We start from the raw sequence: 19,379 nt of genomic DNA, 5'->3' as shown, positions 1-19,379 counted from the left end.
CCCGCGTGCCCAGCCCCTGGAATCAGTGCCCGGCTTGGCCCCCAGGCCCGTTCCTCTCAGAGCCTGTGATGGGCCGCTGGCCTGCCAAGGCCTGCAGGCTGAATCTGCATCGGGGGAGGGTCTGTGAAGCCAGCTGCCCCACCGTCTATCTGGGGACTCAAACAGCATCCGGCACCCTCCTCCCCCTATTGAAAGCACAACACGTCCCCTTCCCTGACCATGTGTCAGTCTGTCCGTCCATCCCCTGAGATCAGCACCTGGTGGGGTGGCAGGTTCCTCCCCACGGTCAGAAGAGGTGATTGCTTCCTCCTGCATCTCTGGTTGTTGCTCAGGGCAGGTGCAAATGCCACAGTTGTTCCAGGTTTTACACCGCTGCTGGTGAGATCAGAATCTGGCCCATGGCCTGCACTGAGAACATCCCATATGCTGGCCTCACGCAAGGGGGTGTGGGAGCCTGGGGTCCTCTCCCCTTCCCCCATTCCTGCCATGGGTTCTACCCCAGAGCCCGGGTTCCTCTTTAGCGGCTCACGCCCGCTCAGGACTCACCTGAGGCTCGGCTTCTCTCCCGCACAGTTTCAGATCCGGGCGCTGGAGTCTCAGAAGCGGCAGCAGGAAATCGTGCTGCGAAGGAAAACCCAGGAGGTGAGTACCAGCCCCTGCATCTGCGGGAGTCTGGAGAGCTGCTCGCGGCTGTGACCGGATGGGCACTGAGGCCTGGCTGCTGGATGGGGCCCTGGGCAGGGCCTGGGGCCTCTCCAGTCCCCTCCGCCATCCCGGTGGGTCGTACTCAGCCAGTGCTGGGTTGTTCCCAAGGCGCTGGCCCTGGGTGGGGTGGATTTCCCACAGAGCCTGGTGGTTTTATGGCCAGGAGTAACCAGGCTGGAGATGACCGCGATCGGGGCGGGGGGGGAGGAAACACCTGCCTCCAGTGGCAGCTGATCTGGAGTCAGGAAGGAGGAATTCTCTGCATGCCATGTGGGAGCGTGCACAACAGGCTGTGCCCCCCTCCTCCCTTCCTGGGGCTGGATCCTGGCCCTTCTCTGATCCAGTCAACACCAGCCCCCTCTGGGTCCTGGCAGCTGAGTCGGTCGGGTGATTTGTCCAGGCTGCCTCCCGCCCCAGCGCCCGTACAGCTTGCGGGACGGTGCTTCGATCCCGTCTCGGGGTCGGTAATCTGGACGGGTCCCCAGCCCCTCCTGATGCATTCTGGGAAATGGCTCTCCAAGGGTACCGGACCTCCACCCAGCCCAGATAGGCTCAGCTCTCTTGAAAGGTGCTCAGCCGCTCCCGGGCTCTCTGTGCCACCTGAGACGGGTTGGAGTCGCTCTGCCACTGGGATGGCTGGGGGGCGATGCCCCCTGCGGGTGTTCCCCAGGAGGCCCAACCCTCCGGCACTGCTCTCGCCCAGGTCTCCGCTCTGCGCCGCCTGGCCAAGCCCATGTCGGACCGGGTCTCTGGGAGGCTGAGTCAGAAGCCGGCCATGCTGGACTCGGGCGCGGAGGTGTCCGCCAGCACCACCTCCTCGGAACCGGAGTCCGGCTCTCGCTCGGTCTCTAGCATCGTGCGTCAGTGGAACCGGAAAATCGACCACTTCCTCGGAGACCCTTTGCCCTCCGTGAATGGGGCTCGGCCCGTCAGGTCAGACCAGCGCTTCCAAATCCATGTCCCCCGCCGCCCCGTTCCCTGCTTGGTCCTCAGCCCCCAGGCTCCTGGGTGTTAGCCGGGAGCGGAGTTCTGTGGCCAAGAGGCACGCGGGAGACGATCGCTCTATCGTCGTGGGTGACTCTGCCCCGTGGTTTGACATGTGGGACTCCCCCCATTGGCTGGAGGCAGCCCCGATGTGTAAATGCCCCCCCCCTGTCCCGAGCACTAGCCGAGCGCCCGCCCGGCGGGAGCCCCCTGACCGCATCCCGTCCCACTGCAGGAAGAAGTTCCCGAAGAAGGGGGTGAGCCAGTCCTTCAGCAAGGCGGCCCGGCTCAAGTGGCAGTCTCTGGAGCGGCGCATCTTCGACGTCGTCATGCAGAGGATGACCATCGTCAACCTGGAGGCGGACATGGAGCGACTGATCAAGGTGAGGTGGGGGAGGGGGGCCGTGCCCCGGTGGGCGTGGGGGGGGGATTGGGTGGCCTGAGCATGACGGAGGGCTGGGAGGCTGCTGGCACCTGGACAGCGCCAGCTGAGGCGTTCCCCTCCCACCCGCCCCCCCAGAAACGCGAGGAGCTGGCATTGCTGCAGGAGGCGCTGCAGGGGAAGAGGGGAAAGCTGCAGGCGGGGAGCCCGGAGGAGCAGAAGGGCCTGCAGGAGCTGAACGAGGAGATTGAGGTGCTGACCGCCAACATCGACTACATCAACGACAGCATCGCCGACTGCCAGGCCACCATCATGCAGCTGGAGGAGACCAAGGTGCCGGGGGAGGGGGCCTGCGGGCGGGGGCGAGGCGCAGGGGTCTGTGTATGGGGAGATGGTCTCACGGGGGCGGGGATGGGAGGGAGATCACAGCCGGGCATTGTGTGCTGTAAGGGAAAGGGGGTGCGCTGGGGGCTGGCCGATAGATGGGGCTGGGCGTGGGCAGGAGGCTGGCTGGCTGGACTCTTCCTCTAGGCAGTTTAAGCGTAAGGGTTGCAGGAGGCAGGTTTGCAGTCTGGCTGCTTTCTCTGCTCGTGGTCGCTGAGGACGGCTGTACAAGGCCCAATTCAGCAGGTGCCTGAGCCCTGGCGGGGCTGGTGCAATGGGCTGCCGTAGGCCCGCAGGCGCCAGGCTAACGGACGTGGCTGCAGCTTGGCTTGGACCAGCAGAGGCCACGAATCTGCCCTCTTCGTCTGCACGGCTGGGGCCAGGATTTAGGAAGGCCCTTATATGTTGGTCCATCAGGGTCTCCATCAGTGCTGGATGGACGGCTGCTGAGACCATGACGTCCACCACCAGCCACTAGGCCCAACAGCCCTGATGGGAGTTCTGCACCCGCTGGAATCAGTGGAAGCCCCGTCCGTACAGGGGAAAATCTCTCTTCCCCCCACCCCACCCCCATGAGAAACTGGAATTTTTTGTCGTTTTTGAAAATCAGTTTTGATTAAGACAAATAATTGGGGGACTTGGGAAAGAGTTTCCCTTCTGAGAAACTGCAAACTTCTGCTGAAAGCTGTTTTCAAACATTAAGAGTCTTCTGATGTCAAATTTTTGTAAACGGGGTGGAGGGATTTTGAGCAAAAAGGAAATTTTTGTTTAATCAAAAAGCCATTTTTCATCCAATATTTCCACCGAGAAATGCGGAACAGTAGCCCTAATAATGAGGCCTTTCTCCCTGGCACCTGTAGCATGTGTCGGTGCTGCAAGGAAAACCCCACAGCCCGTCTCGGAGCCTGGATCCATTGCCTTCGGCTCGCAGGGCTCGGGCTCCAGGGCTAAAAATAAGAGGGTAGACACTCACACTGGGGCTGGAGCCTGGGCTCTGTAACCTGGCCAGGGGAGGGGTCTCAGAGCCCAGGCTCCAGCCTGGGCAGGAATGTCTACGCTGCTACTTTTAGCCCCGTAACGCAAGCCCAGAACCATTGGCCTGGGCTCTGAGGCTCGCTGCCGTGGGTTTTTCTTTGCTGTGTGAACGTACTGTTAATAACATGCGGGCTCTGACCCAGGTTAGCACAGTGTCCCTCTCTGCTCCCCTCCAGCGGCGGGCGTACGTAAATCGGTTTATTAGTATACGTCTATGCTTCAATGGCTACCGCTGCAAGGCTTTAGTGCTTGGTGTAGACGCTCCCCGTCAGAGTAGCTAATCCACCTCCCAAGGAGGTGGCTGTTTAGTTCGGTCCGCATAGCTACTTCTCTCTGGGGCGGGGCAGGATTGTCACACCCTGGAGAGACATAGCTATGCTGGTTTAAGCTCCCAGTGTAAACCTGCCCTGGGTCTGCTCTGGTCACCTGACTAATGAGCAGCTCCTGCCGTCCAGGCAGTAGAAGCTCATCTTCTTGAGATCCCGCAGGTGTGTGGTTCGGTGCCCACAGACGGCCCAATTGGGGGCCTGGATCCAGGCGTGCATCCAGTGCACAGAGTGCAATGGGCCCCTGACTGCAAGTGCTCACGCACAGTATTGGCGTGCAAGTCGTCGTCCCCACCATCGTCAGCCAGTCAAGGGAACCCCCCAGTTACCTGGCGCCGGTGTCTCTGCTGGACCTCTTCTTTCTGCCCTTCACCCCGCCCCCAGCGCTGTTCTAATTCCCCCTCCCTCGGGGTCTCTCCTGCACCGTAGGAGGAGCTGGACTCCACCGACACCTCCGTGGTGATCAGCTCCTGCTCCTTGGCTGAGGCGCGCCTCCTGCTGGACAACTTCCTCAAGGCTTCCATTGATAAGGTCAGGCAAGGGGCCGTCTGGGGCGGGGAGGTGCAGCTCTGGGGGGCGGGTCGCAGAGCATGGGATCCCAGGAAGCCCCCTGTTGGGGTGGGATCGCAGTCGCTGCAGGGCAGGTTTGGAGCCGGGGCTATTGGGCTGGGTCTGGGGCATCCTCTTTGCGCGGGTGAGGGAGACTGAGAGGCTGGCCCAGGCTGTGTGCTGCTGGTCCCAGGGAGGGGAATGGGTTGCAAGCAGCATCTGAGTGAGGCTGGTGTGGAACCTGCGTCTGCCCAGGGATGGGGATTGAAGCCAGGAGCCGATTTCCCCGACCCGCCCGCTGGCCCATCCTGTGTGCGGGACGGAGGCTAACCTCCTGCTCCTGCCAAACAGGGGCTGCAGGTGGCTCAGAAAGAAGCCCAGATTCGCCTGTTGGAAGGGCGCCTGAGACAAACGGACGTGACCGGCTCCTCCCAGAACCACGTCATCCTGGATGCCCTGCGGGAGAAAGCGGAGTCCCACCCTGAGCTGCAGGCACTCATCCACAACGTGCAGCAAGGTGGGTGCTGGGCTCTTCCCTCCTGGGCACCCCCGTGGGTATGGGGCACTGGCTGGCAAGGGAGCCGGCAGCGCTGATGTGGGACCAGGGGCTGGCAGCAGCTGGGAAGGCTCGGGGTGTTTCCCTGCCCCCTACAGATGGCACGTCTGCCCATTGGGACAGATGGAGCCCACCCCAGGGCTCTTGGCATTGCTCTGACTCCGTGGGCAGGAGTGATGGGCCCGCTTCTTCCAGACGTATCCGCCCATGTGGTCACAGCCTGTCCAGCCGTGAGGATGCACTGATGGTGCTTTGGTGGCATAGAGTTAATGATACGATAGCAGTGGTCTGGGGGGTGTCCCAAGGACCTAAAGGGCCACACGCTGATCGGCAACCACCTGCTGCCTGGCTCTGATTGGACTGGCCCAGCGCAGTGCCCTCCCACCCTCTGTCGCGTTGACGCCCCCTTGTTGGCTGTTCCTTGTGCAGAGAATGGCTACGCCAGCACGGACGAGGAGATCTCGGAGTTCAGCCTGGCCTCGGAGGGGAGGTGAGCGCACCAGGGAGCATGCAGTGTCCCAGCCTCGTGTGCCCCTGAGCAGCCGGATCTATGGAGTGAGCGAGGCTGGGGGAGGGAGTCACATCTCTGTGGCACTTGTTGGCAAGAGAGACCCGTTAGAGCTTGGCAGCTAAATTTTCCAGCTTCTGTCTGTACCGAGCATGCTCCAGCCCCTCAGAGTTCCTACATGTGACCGGACAGTGCACACGCAACCCACACACGATGACTGGCCTTGCTCAAACCCAGGCGTGCAGGGGCTGTACAGAACCATCCCAGCAATCATTCCTCTTGAGGACCAGGGGCAAGATGGAGCTGAGAGTGGAGAGGGCCCTGAAAGGGACCAGGGGATGGGCTGTACCTCAGGGAATGGGAGGAGGAACCGTAGCCAGGCTGATGATAGGGTGTTATGGGGTGGGGGTGATGGACAATGGTTTCTTCCTTTAGCTTTAGGTAAAACCTTTAAGGGAGTCGGCCATTGAACCATTTGTTCCCTACAGCTTCTCCCAGTCTTTCACCATGAAGGGCTCGGCCAGCCAGGATGACTTCAAGTTCAAGGTCAGTTCACGGCCACAGACGGGGCCGTTTAACATAGTCCAGGTGGCCGCGGCTGGATGTGGGTGTGGGGTCCTCGGTCCATTGTAACCCCTCTCCCTTTGTGCTCACAGCTGGGTGGTGGCCCCTGGCTGGTGTCTTCTCCATGGCTGGAATGCCTTGAGGAGCTGGGTCTGGATCTGAAATAGCCTGGGGTCTGGTCTCCTGGTGGCGTCCGTGCCTGGCGTGTTACTTTGGCCCTATAAATGGCTCCTTGAGTGGTAGACCCCACTTGAAACCCCCAAATGTCACATCATTGGGCTGTACTGGGCTTCCCTAAATCCAGGGAAGGTGTCCTTGTGCTGCCTACCCCTCCTCTGGGAGCAAATAAAACCCACACGATACCCTGGTGCTGTGCACCCTTTCCAGCAATTAATTGACTGGACCAGTCCCTCCATGTGCCGAATCTTCCTGGGAGAGCTGCTCCAGTGCCCTGGCCATACAGGGCATGTTCTAGCCTAGCACGGGGGCGGGGGGTACTTCCTGTTGCCCTCACTAATGTGTGTATGAAGCGTTAATGCTGGCAACCAGGGCCCAACTGAAAGGTCTTCCTACATCTGCCACTGCTGAGTGCTCGGCCCAGGGTCGTCTTTGAACTGAGTGGCCAAGGGGTGCCAGACTCACTCCATGTGCTACCCTTGGGGCAGTGAACTCCTCCCCTCTCAGACTTCCTCTCCCTCTGCCCTGCCATAGGGGGAACCCAAGCTGTCAGGCCAGATGAAGGCTGTGTCGGCCGAGTGCCTGGGACCCACGCTGGACATCTCCACCAAGAACATCACCAAGTCCTTGGTATCCCTCATGGAGATCAAAGAAGACGGAATCGGTTTTTCCATCCGAGATTCCTATTACAAGGATAAGGTCTCCCGCACCATCAGCCTGCCCACCCGCGGCAGCACCTTGTAAGCCCTGGCAAGCGTTGGCTCCACATACTTACAGGCTCTTGGGGGGCGAGGTGGGCTGGGCCATCATATTCTGCCCTTGGAGCCTTGAGTGTGGACTCCTCTTGGTCAACCCAGCCTGTCCCCAGCATGCAGGGGTGGGGCCAGCTCTCCTGGCTTGCTCTCCCATCCTGGATGGACAGTTTGTGGCACTGGCAGTCGGGGGGACGGGAACTGGGGAAGGTGGGACAAATTGGGTTCCGCTGTGGGACAGAGTTGGGCGTGCAGTCTCCATGGCCTTCTTATCAAAGGCATGGAGCTGCCTTGTCCGGCAGCAGAGTCTCGGTGATGAAGCCAACAGGACCTGCAGTCAAAACACAAACCCTTAGCCGGGGCCACTGGCCTGACCTTGGGCCCTGCCGGGGCCTGATCCAGCCTGCTGGGCCCCTGGTTCGGGAGGTGGATCTGCGTGCTGCCCCAGGGCTCTTGGCTCGCTTGCTCTGCGGTAGGCTTGTTCGGTGCTGAAGGGCCCAGGGCCCAAGGAGGGGCGATTGCTGACCAGGTCTTGCTCTGTTCTAGCCCTAGGCAGTCCCGTGGCTCAGACACCTCGCCTCTGACCCGGAGGAAGTCCTACGACCGGGGGCAGCCGACCAGGTGAGCTGGGGAGCAGCTGGAGAGCACATGGGCCTAGCTCCCCGTCGGGGACCGGCCTGTGCAATCGGCAGCGCCCTGGCACAGAGCTCAGTGCTGGATCCAGCTGTACCATAGAATCCTAGAAGATCAGGGTTGGAAGAGACCTCAGGAGGTCATCTAGTCCAACCCCCTGCTCAAAGCAGGACCAACACCAACTAAGTCATCCCAGCCAGGGCTTTGTCAAGCCAGGCCTTAAAAACCTCTAAGGATGGAGATTCCACCACCTCCCTAGGGAACCCATTCCAGTGCTTCACTGCCCTCCTCATGAAATAGTGTTTCCTAATATCCAACCTAGACCTCCCGCACTGCAGCTTGAGACCATGGCCCCTTGTTCTGTCATCTGCCACCACTGAACAGCCGATTAGAGAACAGTCCTCTAATCGTTTCCGTTGCCCTCCGCTGGACTCTCTGCAATTTGTCTACATCCTTTCTGTAGTGGGGGGCCCAAAACTGGACGCAATACTCCAGATGTGACCTCACCAGTGCTGAATAGAGGGGAATAATCACTTCACCATGGGCTGGCACTGCAGGCCTCCCTGTGCTGAGTGGAGGGGTGGGGGGAATAGGGCAAGGGGGTAGGTTTGTAATCGTGGGTCTCTTTCTGAACACCCCGGCTCAGGACTTCAGACGTTGGCTTTACGCCTCCCTCGTCCCCTCCCACCAGGCCGCGCAACGACCGCAATGTCTTCTCCCGCCTCACCAGCAACCAGAGCCAGGGCTCCGCGCTGGACAAGTAAGAGTCTCACGGGGCAAGGAGTGGGTGGGGGCGTGAATCTCCGGGGAAGCCCAGCCCAAGAGCAGTGAATGGCAGATGGTGACTCCCATGGCTGCCCCCTGATACCATCCCCGCTCTGCCCCGGGGCCCGGCAGTCCCAGCCGGAGTCCACCCCGGGCTTGTGAATTGACCCGGGCGAAGGCAGAGAGCTGCAATCCTGGTGCACTAGAACCTCACACGGGGCAGCGTCTCCCTGGGCAGGAGCCCTATGCCAGGCCTGTGTATAACCCCACTGATATGGGGGGCGGGGGTCTTTGGCCCCCCTCTACTGGCTGGACCTTGTCTCGGGGCTGCCCCTGAGCGGCCAAGCCTGGGCCTTTCGCTCAGGCAGAAGCAGCTGCTGTTGCGAGCCTGGGGCGGCAGGTGCCCTCCCTGCAGACGCTCCCGCCAGAGGCTCGGCGTTACGTTGCACTGCCAGAGCCCTCAGGCCAGGCCCGATGCGGTGCCCCGGCCTTGGCGCTGTGCGTGCACACATGGCAGTGCCAGGGCCCCCGCTGGGCCCGTGGGGATCCCCTGGGGGGCTGGGGCAGTCACAGGCCCCGCTAGCAGCCCTGGGCTCCTCAGGTCCTGCTGGTAGCTCTGGAGGGCCCCGGTGTCTTGGCCAAGATGGCCGCCGTCACGCTGGCAGCCATCAGAGGGGGAGTTTCACCCGCAGTGACGCCGCTGGGTGGGTTTGGCCGCAGTTCTAAAGCGGGTGAGGTGGGCCCAGGGGGCTGTTAGCTGAGGACGCTGAGCCGCCATCCTGTCCCTGCCGAAGCGTGGGGCTCGTTGGCGCTGGGCTTGGCAGGGGTCCCCAGGCGGTGGGGAAGCTATTTCCCAGCTGGCCCCACCCCTGGTTCTGGGGGCACCGGCTATGCCATTGCACCTGCCCCTTCGGGGCCGTGCTCCCCCTCCCGCTGTGTTCAGTGGGGAGACACCGGCTGCTCGCAGGCCCCGGGCCCCCTCAGGAGGTGATATGGCTGCTCTGTGTGGGGCGAACTTTCCACCAGGGTCCCGTTGGTGCTCCCTGATTGCTCCTGGTGCCAGGGGATGTGACCCTTTGGTGGTTGGGGGCGTGCGCTCTCCCGTGGGAATCTGGGTTTCCATGGAGGATCGAGTCCACCTTAGGACCGCCTTTGACAGTCACAGGCCAGCCCCTCAGTGGGTGCAAATTGGCCTAGCTGCCGTGGGGGTAGCGGAGCTGCTTTGATTTACAGCCCCTGAGGGCCTGGCCCTAGGGGAGCAGGCAGCAGCCACCTCCCATCTGCCTCCTTGCAGAATCCCAGTTTGGAGGTGACGTTGTAACCTGGGGGGGGGAGCCCATGGTGCTGCCTGCAGCTCAGGAATAGCCCCCCGTCCCCATCCCGTCTGCTAGCAAACTGCACGATAGCGCAGAGCAGGTCTGTGTCAGAACGCCCCGGCTGGACCCCGAAACCTGGGGGGCTAGGTTGGATCGCTGGTGGCAGTGATGGGACAGGGGGGACCATGGGAGATGAAATGAGGACTCGATGCAGGAATCCCCGGGCGAGGCCTTGTACAAGTCAGACTGGGTGATTGTAACAGTCCCTTCTGGCTGAACGACTCCAGCCCAGCCGGAAAGATCTTGTGTCCGAGCCACGTGTCCCTTCCTGCTCCTCTGCCCCTTTCCTCTCTCTGGTTTTCTGTGTCCGCTCCTCCCTCTCTACCCCGCTAGCTTGGATGCAATAACAACGCTCCACTCTCTGACTCTGCTACTGCCTTTCTCATCCGGGATTTTTTCTCCCATAATCCTGCTAATTTTCTGTCCCTAGGTCTGACGACAGCGATTCCTCTGTCTCGGAGGTGCTGAGGTACATACAACTTTCTGTTGATGAGAACTCTCCTGCTTCTTGCATTTCCCTCCCGTTGCCCTGCATGCTGAATCTGTGCTGGCCAATCTCTGGGCCTTGCTTCTTTGCTAAATCTATTGGGACTCTGTCGTGGTGTGGCTCTTGCTTGTTGTGTGTCCCTCTTTCCTTCTCTCTGCTGCCCCGCATGGCCCTGGCATGCCGTGTCCGGCTGTGGAAGTCCCTTTCTGCCTCTGGTCTCCAGAGCCTTAAGGTCTGAGCCATTGTCTTGAAATGCGGTGCTGGGTGTTTAAGCAAATAGCGTACGGTGCTTTGACTGGATGGGGCCAGCTGCATGCTCTATTCTGCCTCGAGGGCAGGGCGGGTAGGGATGATAACTTGCGCTGTGTCTAGCCTAGCTCCAAGAGGCAGGGCAGTCCAGCTGTTGGAGCTGGTGGATGTTTGGGGGGGTCCAGACTATGATGTTTTGTCCTCTTCTCTCGCACCTTCAATTCAAACATCTCAAACACTTGACAAACGGGGCTTCAGCCTCCCAACACCCATGGCGAGGCTGGTCAAGATTGTTATCCCTGTCTCGCAGATGGGGAAACCGAGGCACAATGATTAAACACCTGGGGTGCAGCCTCTTGGCACTGAGGATCCTATGGCTGCTGCTGAGGCCTATGCAGCCTCCCACATATATTAGAGCAGCCTTGGGGTTGCTCTAACTCACTGCAACCTCCCAAGGGGCTGCTTGCTGACTGTGCCACAGCCCAGAGTTCCCCTAATGGGGTGCGCTAAGGCCCTGGCTCTGCCCCCAGCATGCTTGGGTTGGCAACATGAGCAACACAGAACCAATTACACTAGCCCAAGGAAGACAACTCTCCCTCCCCCATGCCCTGCACATCAAAAGGGCCAGGCTGGCAGAGGAGCATCTCCCCACTGGTGTTTGGGTGCCTATCTGAGACACCGTGGGCCTGACTCTGACACCCTCAGCACCATCAGCTGGAGTAGAGGGTACTCCGCGCCCCTCGAAAAATCGATTCCAGCCATGCCACAAATATACCGTGTGACCCTGGGCTAGCCCTTTCCCCTCCCTGTCCCCACCTTAATCCAACCCCGCTGGGAGGAGGGGAGGTGCTTTGAGATCCTGGCTGGGAAGCTGCTCTGGAGATATTGATTCCCTCCATGACGGGCTCTTCCACCTGGGCTCTTTCCTCAGGGATGTCGAGTCTCATGTGCTCAGCGCTCTGGAACCTCCCTCTGAACTCCCCTCACAGCCCCATTGGCTGTTGTTGGGGCAAAGCCTAGAACTGGTTTGAGACAGGATTGTCTCCTGGCTCAGGAGCCAGAACTCCTGAGTTCTCTCCCTGTTCTGGGGGGATCGAAAACTCCCTGGGCTCCTTTCCTAGCTCTGCCATTGATTTGCCATGTGACCTTTTAAAAATCCCTTCCCCATCTGCCAAACTGGGGTGAAGCTCATTGGGAAACCGGAGTGGGTCAGATGGAGAGAGGGCGCTTCCCCATGCTGGCCATGGTGCTCTTTTATGCCCCACAGCACAGCTGGAGCCAGGCCCCAGTTTGTTCAAGCTTGGAGGTTCTGGGGGTTGGGTCCGGAGCCAGCCTGCCCCTGCTCCGTCCTAGGTCACCCAGCCAGTGCCCCCTTGCTGACGCCCTTGCTCTCTTTCTCTCTCATGGAAGGGGCCTCATTAACCCCGTGGGCAGTGCCAGGAGCGCTCGGACAGCCCCGCTGCAGTGCATATCCATGGCGGAGGGACACTCCAAGCCTGTTCTCTGCGTGGATGCCACCGACGAGCTGCTCTTCTCTGGATCCAAAGGTGCACACCTCAGGGGTGCAGGGGTGGGCTGGCTGCTGAGCGCTGGGTGTGATCGCTGGGGAGTGAGTCTGTTACCCAGGGGAGTAGCTGAGCCACCCCGAACTGCGAGGACAGGACACGAGCCTCCTGCTCGGACGGCACCGGCCTGCCTGAGAGCCCCCTAAGCCACAACAAGAAAAGGAGTACTTGTGGCACCTTAGAGACTAACAAATTTCTGTAGACATAAGCTACAGCTCACTTCATCAGTTGCATTCAGTGGAAAATACAGTGGGGAGATTTTGTATACACAGAGAACATGAAACAATGGGTGTTACCATACAGACTGTAACAAGAGCGATCAGGTAAGGTGAGCTATTACCAGCAGGAGAGCGGCACGGGCGGGGATGGAGGGATGGAACCTTTTGTAGTGATAATCAAGGTGGGCCATATCCAACAGTTGATAAGAACGTGTGAGGAACAGTAGGGGGGGATAAACATGGGGAAATAGTTTTACTTTGTGTAATGACACATCCACTCCCAGTCTTTATTCAAGCCTTAGTTAATTGTATCCAGTTTGCAAATTAATTCCAATTCAGCAGTCTCTCGTTGGAGTCTGTTTCTGAAGTTTTTTTTGTTGCAGAATTGCCACTTTTAGGTCTGTAATCGAGTGACCAAAGAGATTGAAGTGTTCTCCGACTGGTTTTTGAATGCTATAATTCTTGACGTCTGATTTGTGTCCATTTATTCTTTTACGTAGAGACAGTCCAGTTTGGCCAATGTACATGGCAGAGGGGCATTGCTGGCACAAGATGGCATATATCACATTGGTAGATGTGCAGGTGAACGAGCCTCTGATAGTGTGGCTGATGTGATTAGGCCCTGTGATGGTGTCTCCTGAATAGATGCTCTTGTTACAGTGTGTATGGTAACACCCATTGTTTCATGTTCTCTGTGTATATACAATCTCCCCACTGTATTTTCCACTGCATGCATCCGATGAAGTGAGCTGTAGCTCACGAAAGCTTATGCTCCAATAAATTGGTTAGTCTCTAAGGTGCCACAAGTCCTCCTTTTCTTTTTGCGGATACAGACTAACATGGCTGCTACTCTGAAAACTAAGCCACAGCAGGCCAGTGCAGTTCTGGGTCCCCCCAGTAGAGGGCAGTAATGCTGCACAAGTCATTATGGCTGAACAGCTGTGTGGTGACATGGACTCATGGAATATCAGAGTTGGAAGGGACCTCAGGAGGTCATCTAGTCCAACCCCCTGCTCAAAGCAGGACCAATCCCCAGTTTTTTGCCCCAGATCCCTAAATGGCCCCCTCAAGGATTGAACTCACAAGCCTGGGTTTAGCAGGCCAATGCTCAAATCACTGAGCTATCCCTCCCCATGACACCCATGAAGTGAGTTGTTGGGGCCTCTGCCCAGCCCCTAGTGGCTGGGTGTCACCTCCCACCCGGCACTTATAGACCCTCCCCCTGTCTGCAGTTCTGGTGGAGGTGCCAGGGGGCTGAATGGGCCACAGGGACAGAGCTCGCTCCTCGCCTCTGGGGCACCCCTGGGGGCCAGCGTGGGAGGGTAGGGAGCCATGGGGTTCCTGTGCTGAGGACAGGAAGGGGCCACAGTGTCATGGGCTCCCGCCTCCTCCCGCAGATCGGAGCTGTAAAATGTGGAACTTGGTGACGGGCCAGGAAATCGCCTCGCTGAAGGGCCACCCCAACAATGTGGTGTCCATCAAGTACTGTAGCCACTCGGGGCTGGTGTTCACCGTCTCCACCTCCTACATCAAGGTGTGGGATATCCGGGACTCGGCCAAGTGCGTCCGCACCCTCACGTAGGTACCTGGCGCGCTGAGGCTGCTCTGGGGGCCTGGCCGAGCTCGACGCGCTGCCCTGCCAGCGTCCCACACCCAGGGCAGCATAGCAAAGGCCAGGCGGGCTGCAGGGCTGAGCCTAGGAACGGTGCAATGCTGGTCGCTCTAGCCCGGCCTGGCTCGCGGAGGCTCTGTGGCTTGGTGCTCTGCTCTCAAGGCAGTTGCTTCTTTAGTCTGTTTCAGGGGGCCCCGTGCACCCTACTGCCTACGATTGCTTTGATCAGGGATGGGTAATGACCCATCTGCAGCTGCCAGCACCGTTTCCAGACCCCAGCGAATTAGCCCTTCTCTCTGGTGCCCAGCCACCGACTGAGACGTCTCCTTGCCTGCAGTCCTTCCCCAGACCTAAAATCAGACTGGCGGGAACGGGCCTGGGCTGCCTGTCACCATCAACTCCAGGCAAGGGGCGGGGTTTGTGTTGCTCCGCCCCTGGGCGTGGGTTTGGCTGGCTGCTCGGCAAGGCACCTCCCTTGGGGCCGCCCCCCGAGAGCTGCTGCCTGGGTCACCCTTGCTGTGCCGTTGCTCCTGGTTTGAGGGGACGTGGGGCTGAGGGGGGGGTCTCATCCTGGCACCACTGGCACTGCATGGGGCCAGGAAGTGGCATTGCTTTGCCCTCTAGATGGCTGGGGACAGACGCTCTCCACCCTTCTAATCAGTCCACAATGGACCAGATCTTCCATTGCACACTGTGTAAATCCCCCCCCACCCGCATTTCACCTGCCCCCCGCCCCATGAGGGTCTCTGCCCTGAGGCTCACCTCTTGCTGTCTCTTTGGCTTAGCTCTTCGGGTCAGGTGATCTCCGGGGACGCCTGTGCTGGGACCACGACCCGCACCATCGCCAGCGTGCAGGGCGAGCACCAGATCAACCAGATCGCGCTCAACCCCGCCGGCACCATGCTCTACGCCGCGGCCGGGAACTCCGTCCGCATCTGGGAGCTCAACAGGTCAGGGCAGCACCGGGGCTCGGGCCCCCAGGCGAGGGCAGCTCTTGTGGGGCGGGAGCCGGCTGCTGCCCAGGCAGAGGGAGCCGCCGTGCTGGGCGGGGCTGGGGCCCGCTCCCTCCGGCCTGGAAGCTGTTATTGAGGCGGGGCAGATTTGGACTTGGCACCGGGAGCAGCCGCACAGGCACAAACCCCAGCGTGGAGCAGCTTGGCCTGTCTGCCCTGGGGCTTTGCACTGCAGCAGCTGCTGGGGCCGATGATCAGGCCCAGGGGTGGCTGAAAGCAGGACCCCGCGCTCCTCTCCCAGCTGCAGCCCTTAGGGCGGGGTTGGGGAATCTTTTTTCTGTCACGGGCCATTGACCCACAAAAAAATCCATCACAGGCCACTCCCCTGCCTCTAGGGGTGCAGGGGCTTGGGGCTTCCCCTGCAGTGGGGCAAGCCGGTGCTAGCAGCTCCAGCCCCACAGGGGGTGGGGGGTCGGGGAGGGCGCCACGGGCCGGATGAAATTAACCAGCGGGCTGGATCCAGCCTGCAGGCCGTAAGTTTCCCCACCCCGCCTTAGGGGCTCAGCAGACAAGCTGATCACCCCCTGGCACTGCACCTGAACCCAGCTCCCCACCCCTAGCCTGAGGCCAGGATCACGGCCCACGGTGCTGAGGGACATGGTATCGCCAAGGGTGCTCCGTGCTCCGCGCCCTGGAGCCCGAGGTCCCCACTTCTGCTCGGGATGGTGGAGAGGGGCCCGGGGCTGGAAGGATCCCTGCTGAGAGCCTTGGAGACAGGGCCAGCGAAGGGCCTGCAGGAACGAGCGTCTTCTGCTGAGCACGCCCCACACCCTGACGGCCCCGGCTCCTGCTTGTAGGTTGCAGCCTATCGGGAAGCTGACCGGCCACATCGGGCCCGTGATGTGTCTGACTGTGAACCAGACCACGAGCAACCACGACCTGGTCATCACCGGCTCCAAGGATCACTACGTCAAGGTACCCTGGGACCCTCCCTCCCTCCCGCTCATGGGCAGCACAAGGGGCCTTTGAGCCCAAGACCCGCTGCTCGCACCAGCCCTCCCCAGCCCCGTGCATAGCCGATCTCCTGTAGGTGCCAGATACAGGGGCTCGCTGCCCACCAAAGGCCTGGCGAGGAGGGGACACGCTGGGTGGGGTTGTCCAGAGCGCTTGGTGTCGGCCTAACTCTGCTCTCACGGTGGGCGGGAGGGAGCCGTTCTGTTAACCTCAGCGGGAGCAGAGGGAGGCCAGCGCTGAGCACATCTGCAAATCCCGCCAGGGTCTGAGAAATGCCATGAGCCCCCCAGGACTCGTGGCCTGAAAGACCTGGCAGCTTTGCAGCTGGCCAGCCTTCCTGTCCCCCCCGTCTGCCAGGTGCCTCTGTGGGTCACAGGGAGCAGGATCTGTGCACTGCCCCTAAGAGCGTCTTGGAACCCAGATCCGGGAAATGCTGGAGGAGCTGCCGTGTCTCAAAGTGCCGGGCCGCTCGCCAGCCCTGGAGACCGGAATTCCAGGTGCCCGGCCCAGGCCTTCCCTCCGCGCCCCCTGCCAACGTGCCTCCTGCGAAGATGGAACCGGCCTCAGCCTGCCCTCTGTGGCCTCTGCTGGACCTGTCTCCGAGGGGGTATTTTGTCTTTGCAACGTGGCCCCCTGCCAGCCAGGCGCTGATCTGCGCCCGCACGTCGGCCGCCAAACCATTGTAGGAGGTGGAGATTTCCAGTCCCAGCTGAGCCGGGCGAGGTTCAAACCAGTGACCTGTGTCCCAGCACTGAGCCATCGTGTCTCCACATGGCCTCCCCACAAGGATCGTGGCCTGGCGTAAGCAGGCAGAACCCCGCCGCTGCCAATCCATCCCTGTCTCATTGCGCCGGGCCCTGGCTCAGCATCCAGTGGGAGCTGTGTGGTCGGATGCATTAGCCGTACCCCTGCCTTGCGGGAAGGGCTGTTGCTGGCCAGATGACCCGAGAGCGGCTGGTCTCCTTCGCCGCCGGGGTTCACAGCGGCTGCCCTCCGGGCTGTTGCCTTGCAGATGTTTGAGATCGCGGACAGCGTGGTGGGGAACGTTGGCCCCACCCATAACTTCGAGCCCCCGCACTACGACGGCATCGAGTGTCTGGCCATCCAAGGCGATGTGCTCTTCAGCGGCTCCAGGGACAACGGGATCAAGAAGTGGGACCTGGAGCAGCAGGAGCTCCTCCAGGTATGGAGTGGAGTGAGCAGGAAGGCCCTGCTGCTGGGCTCGGGGGGCGGCATTTAGATGGGCCTAGACCCGCAGCGTGCCATTTCGTGTGCTGGAGAGCGAGGGCCGGTGCCAGGGGCTGGAGCAAGGATGTAGAACTGCTGGAGTGTCACTGTACAATCTGGAGCGTGCTCCCGCCATGCTGGGGGTAGAGGACCAGAGGGCAGATGCAGGGACCCCATCCCTACATTGCACACAGGGCCTCCAGGCAATGGAAGAGCCCTGGGGGTTGCAAACCACAGTGGCTGGCATGGTGGGTCCTGAAGGCAGTTTACAGCCGTGGGCAATGCATGGTAGCCAGTTCTATAGGGCTGTGCCCCACTTGTTACGGCTGAAGGGCTCAGTGGCCTATGGAGAAGGGGGACAGGTTGATCTGCGGGTAGATAGCGCTCGGCGTTTTCCCTATTTCGGATCCCCGTGAGTGTGGCTCTCTGGTCTCTGGGCCCCACATGCCGCAGTGCCTGGTTCCCCAGTTCAGTCGGGGCACTCAGCATTGCCGGGACGGCCTCCGGCGGCTCCGTGGGTCGGGGATAGAGCAGCAGCCAAAGCGGACGGGGGGGGGGAATCTCTCTTATTGGGCCAGCTTCTGTGGGTGGACGGGACAAACTTTCAAGCCCCACCCCAGAAGAAGTGCTCTGTGAGTTTGCAGACTTGTCCCTTCCCCCACCACAGAAATTGGTCCAGTCAAAGAGATTCCCTCGCTCGCCTCGTGTGTCTCATATTCTGGGGTCATATCATGGTCGCCGTGAATTAACCGGAGCTTGGAGGTCCTCTGGCCAGTCCCAATGAGCAATTGTCTCATGGGGCGTAGCCCTCTTCTCTCCTGCTGGGCTGCTTCTGTAGCTCACCAGAGCCCTGTTGTCTTGAATTCGAATCCTCGGCTGCTGCTTGATGAGAAATTGAGCAGAGCTTTATAATACCAGCTCTAGCTCTCAGCCACTGTGCAGATGTGGGGTGTTTGCCTCGGCCCACTCTAGAAACAGCAGCCAGCTGCAAACCCAGGATCTGGCTCTGGCTGCTGGTCTGACCCTGCCCCAGAGCTCAGGGGGGCGGTTTGGGTCTTGATGGTCCCAGCTGGCAGCCTGGGTCGGGCGCTGTCGGCCCGAGGGCGCTCACTGGCTCTGCCCTGTCTCTGTACCTGCCAGCAAATCCCCAACGCACACAAGGACTGGGTCTGCGCCCTGGCCTTCGTCCCCGGCCGCCCCATGCTGCTGAGTGCCTGCCGTGGGGGCATGGTGAAGGTCTGGAACGTGGAGAACTTCACTCCCGTTGGGGAGATCAAGGGCCACGACAGCCCCATCAATGCCGTCTGCACCAATTCCAAGCACATATTCACTGCTTCCAGGTGAGGGGCGTGGGCGGGGCTAGGCCCCTGCGGCATGGGGGAGGGAGGTCTGACCCCCAGCTCACCCCAGTGCAGCAGAGCCGCAGGAACTCTCCAAACCCACTGTTGCGCCCCCCAGATAGCGGGGCCCGGAATGGTACAGGAAGCGAGGGATGGGAGCCGGCTGCAAGCAGGTTTAGTGTGGGGCAGCAGGCGGGGCGGGGGGAGCGCGCTGGGGGCCCTGCAACCATCTAGCCTCTCTCCTCCATCTCTCAGCCATTGTCAGCCCGCCCCACAGCGAGGCTCCTCTGCCCCATCCCGTTAGGCCGAGCGCTGGTCCTGCCCTGCCCTGCCATGCTTTTGGGATGCTGCTTGCCAGGTCTGGTGCCGCTGGTCCTGCCACCCTCGGCGCAGAGAACGGGCTTCCTGCCTGCCGGGCACCAGCTCCTCCTCGAGGGCACCTTGCGCATCTCCAATGAGAGCGCCACGGCCCCCTCCCTCCGCTCCCCGGCCTCTGTGCACAGCCCTGGCCCCCAGAGAGGGTCCCTGGGCTCACGCCCGCCCCTCGCGATGTCTCCGGCACTGTCTCTGATCTCCTCTTTTCCGACCATTTCCCTTTTCTCCTTTCCTTTCTTTTCCTCTCTTCCTCCCTCTGTTTCTCTCTGTGCCGCAGTGACTGCCGGGTAAAGCTATGGACTTACGTGCCTGGGCTCACCCCCTGCCTTCCTCGCCGCGTCCTTGCCATAAAGGGGCGTGCCACTAGCCTGCCTTGACCCTCCTCCTGCTCTCTCTGGCCTGCTCTCGCTCTCTCTCTCTCTCTCTCTCTCTCTCTTCCTTCCCCTCTCCGCTCTGGTCTCAGCTGCTTCCTAACGGTATGAGATTCTTTTGGATTTTCCCCCTACGTAGAGTTCTTTGCAAGAGGAGACTGTCCTCTTGGCCCCTCCCTGCCCCCCAGGTTACTCTATGCCTTTGCCCTGGGGCGGGCTGCCTGCCCCCTTATAGCAGTAGGGAAGGGGGGCCAGGGCTGGCAGCTCCCCCG

General features: G+C 60.8%; 1 protein-coding gene across 2 annotated transcripts in view; it reads left to right on the top strand.

Moving 5' to 3' along the window:
• Positions 1-19,379, top strand: part of KIF21B (kinesin family member 21B) — an 85,475-nt gene that overhangs the window by 58,473 nt on the left and 7,623 nt on the right. The window contains exons 17-35 of one of the 2 annotated variants that reach the window (XM_084610902.1): positions 574-642; positions 1,409-1,638; positions 1,925-2,072; positions 2,210-2,404; positions 4,246-4,347; positions 4,717-4,882; positions 5,351-5,411; positions 5,918-5,975; positions 6,705-6,910; positions 7,469-7,543; positions 8,202-8,315; positions 10,127-10,165; positions 11,843-11,979; positions 13,613-13,793; positions 14,613-14,777; positions 15,638-15,755; positions 16,807-16,977; positions 18,162-18,361; positions 19,014-19,212. In XM_084610902.1, coding sequence (XP_084467028.1) covers positions 574-642; positions 1,409-1,638; positions 1,925-2,072; positions 2,210-2,404; positions 4,246-4,347; positions 4,717-4,882; positions 5,351-5,411; positions 5,918-5,975; positions 6,705-6,910; positions 7,469-7,543; positions 8,202-8,315; positions 10,127-10,165; positions 11,843-11,979; positions 13,613-13,793; positions 14,613-14,777; positions 15,638-15,755; positions 16,807-16,977; positions 18,162-18,361; positions 19,014-19,113 — 2,535 coding nt within the window. In that variant the 3' untranslated portion in view covers positions 19,114-19,212. The remainder of the gene's footprint in view (positions 1-573; positions 643-1,408; positions 1,639-1,924; positions 2,073-2,209; positions 2,405-4,245; positions 4,348-4,716; positions 4,883-5,350; positions 5,412-5,917; positions 5,976-6,704; positions 6,911-7,468; positions 7,544-8,201; positions 8,316-10,126; positions 10,166-11,842; positions 11,980-13,612; positions 13,794-14,612; positions 14,778-15,637; positions 15,756-16,806; positions 16,978-18,161; positions 18,362-19,013; positions 19,213-19,379) is intronic. The other variant, XM_084610903.1, reaches the window with a different exon arrangement.

This window comes from Lepidochelys olivacea (assembly GCF_965140295.1).
Source record: "Lepidochelys olivacea isolate rLepOli2 genome assembly, chromosome: 21".
NCBI classification, from domain to species: Eukaryota; Metazoa; Chordata; order Testudines; family Cheloniidae; genus Lepidochelys; species Lepidochelys olivacea.
The sequence above is the reverse complement of the archived record's forward strand: the minus strand, read 5'-3'. Positions and strand labels throughout refer to the sequence as shown.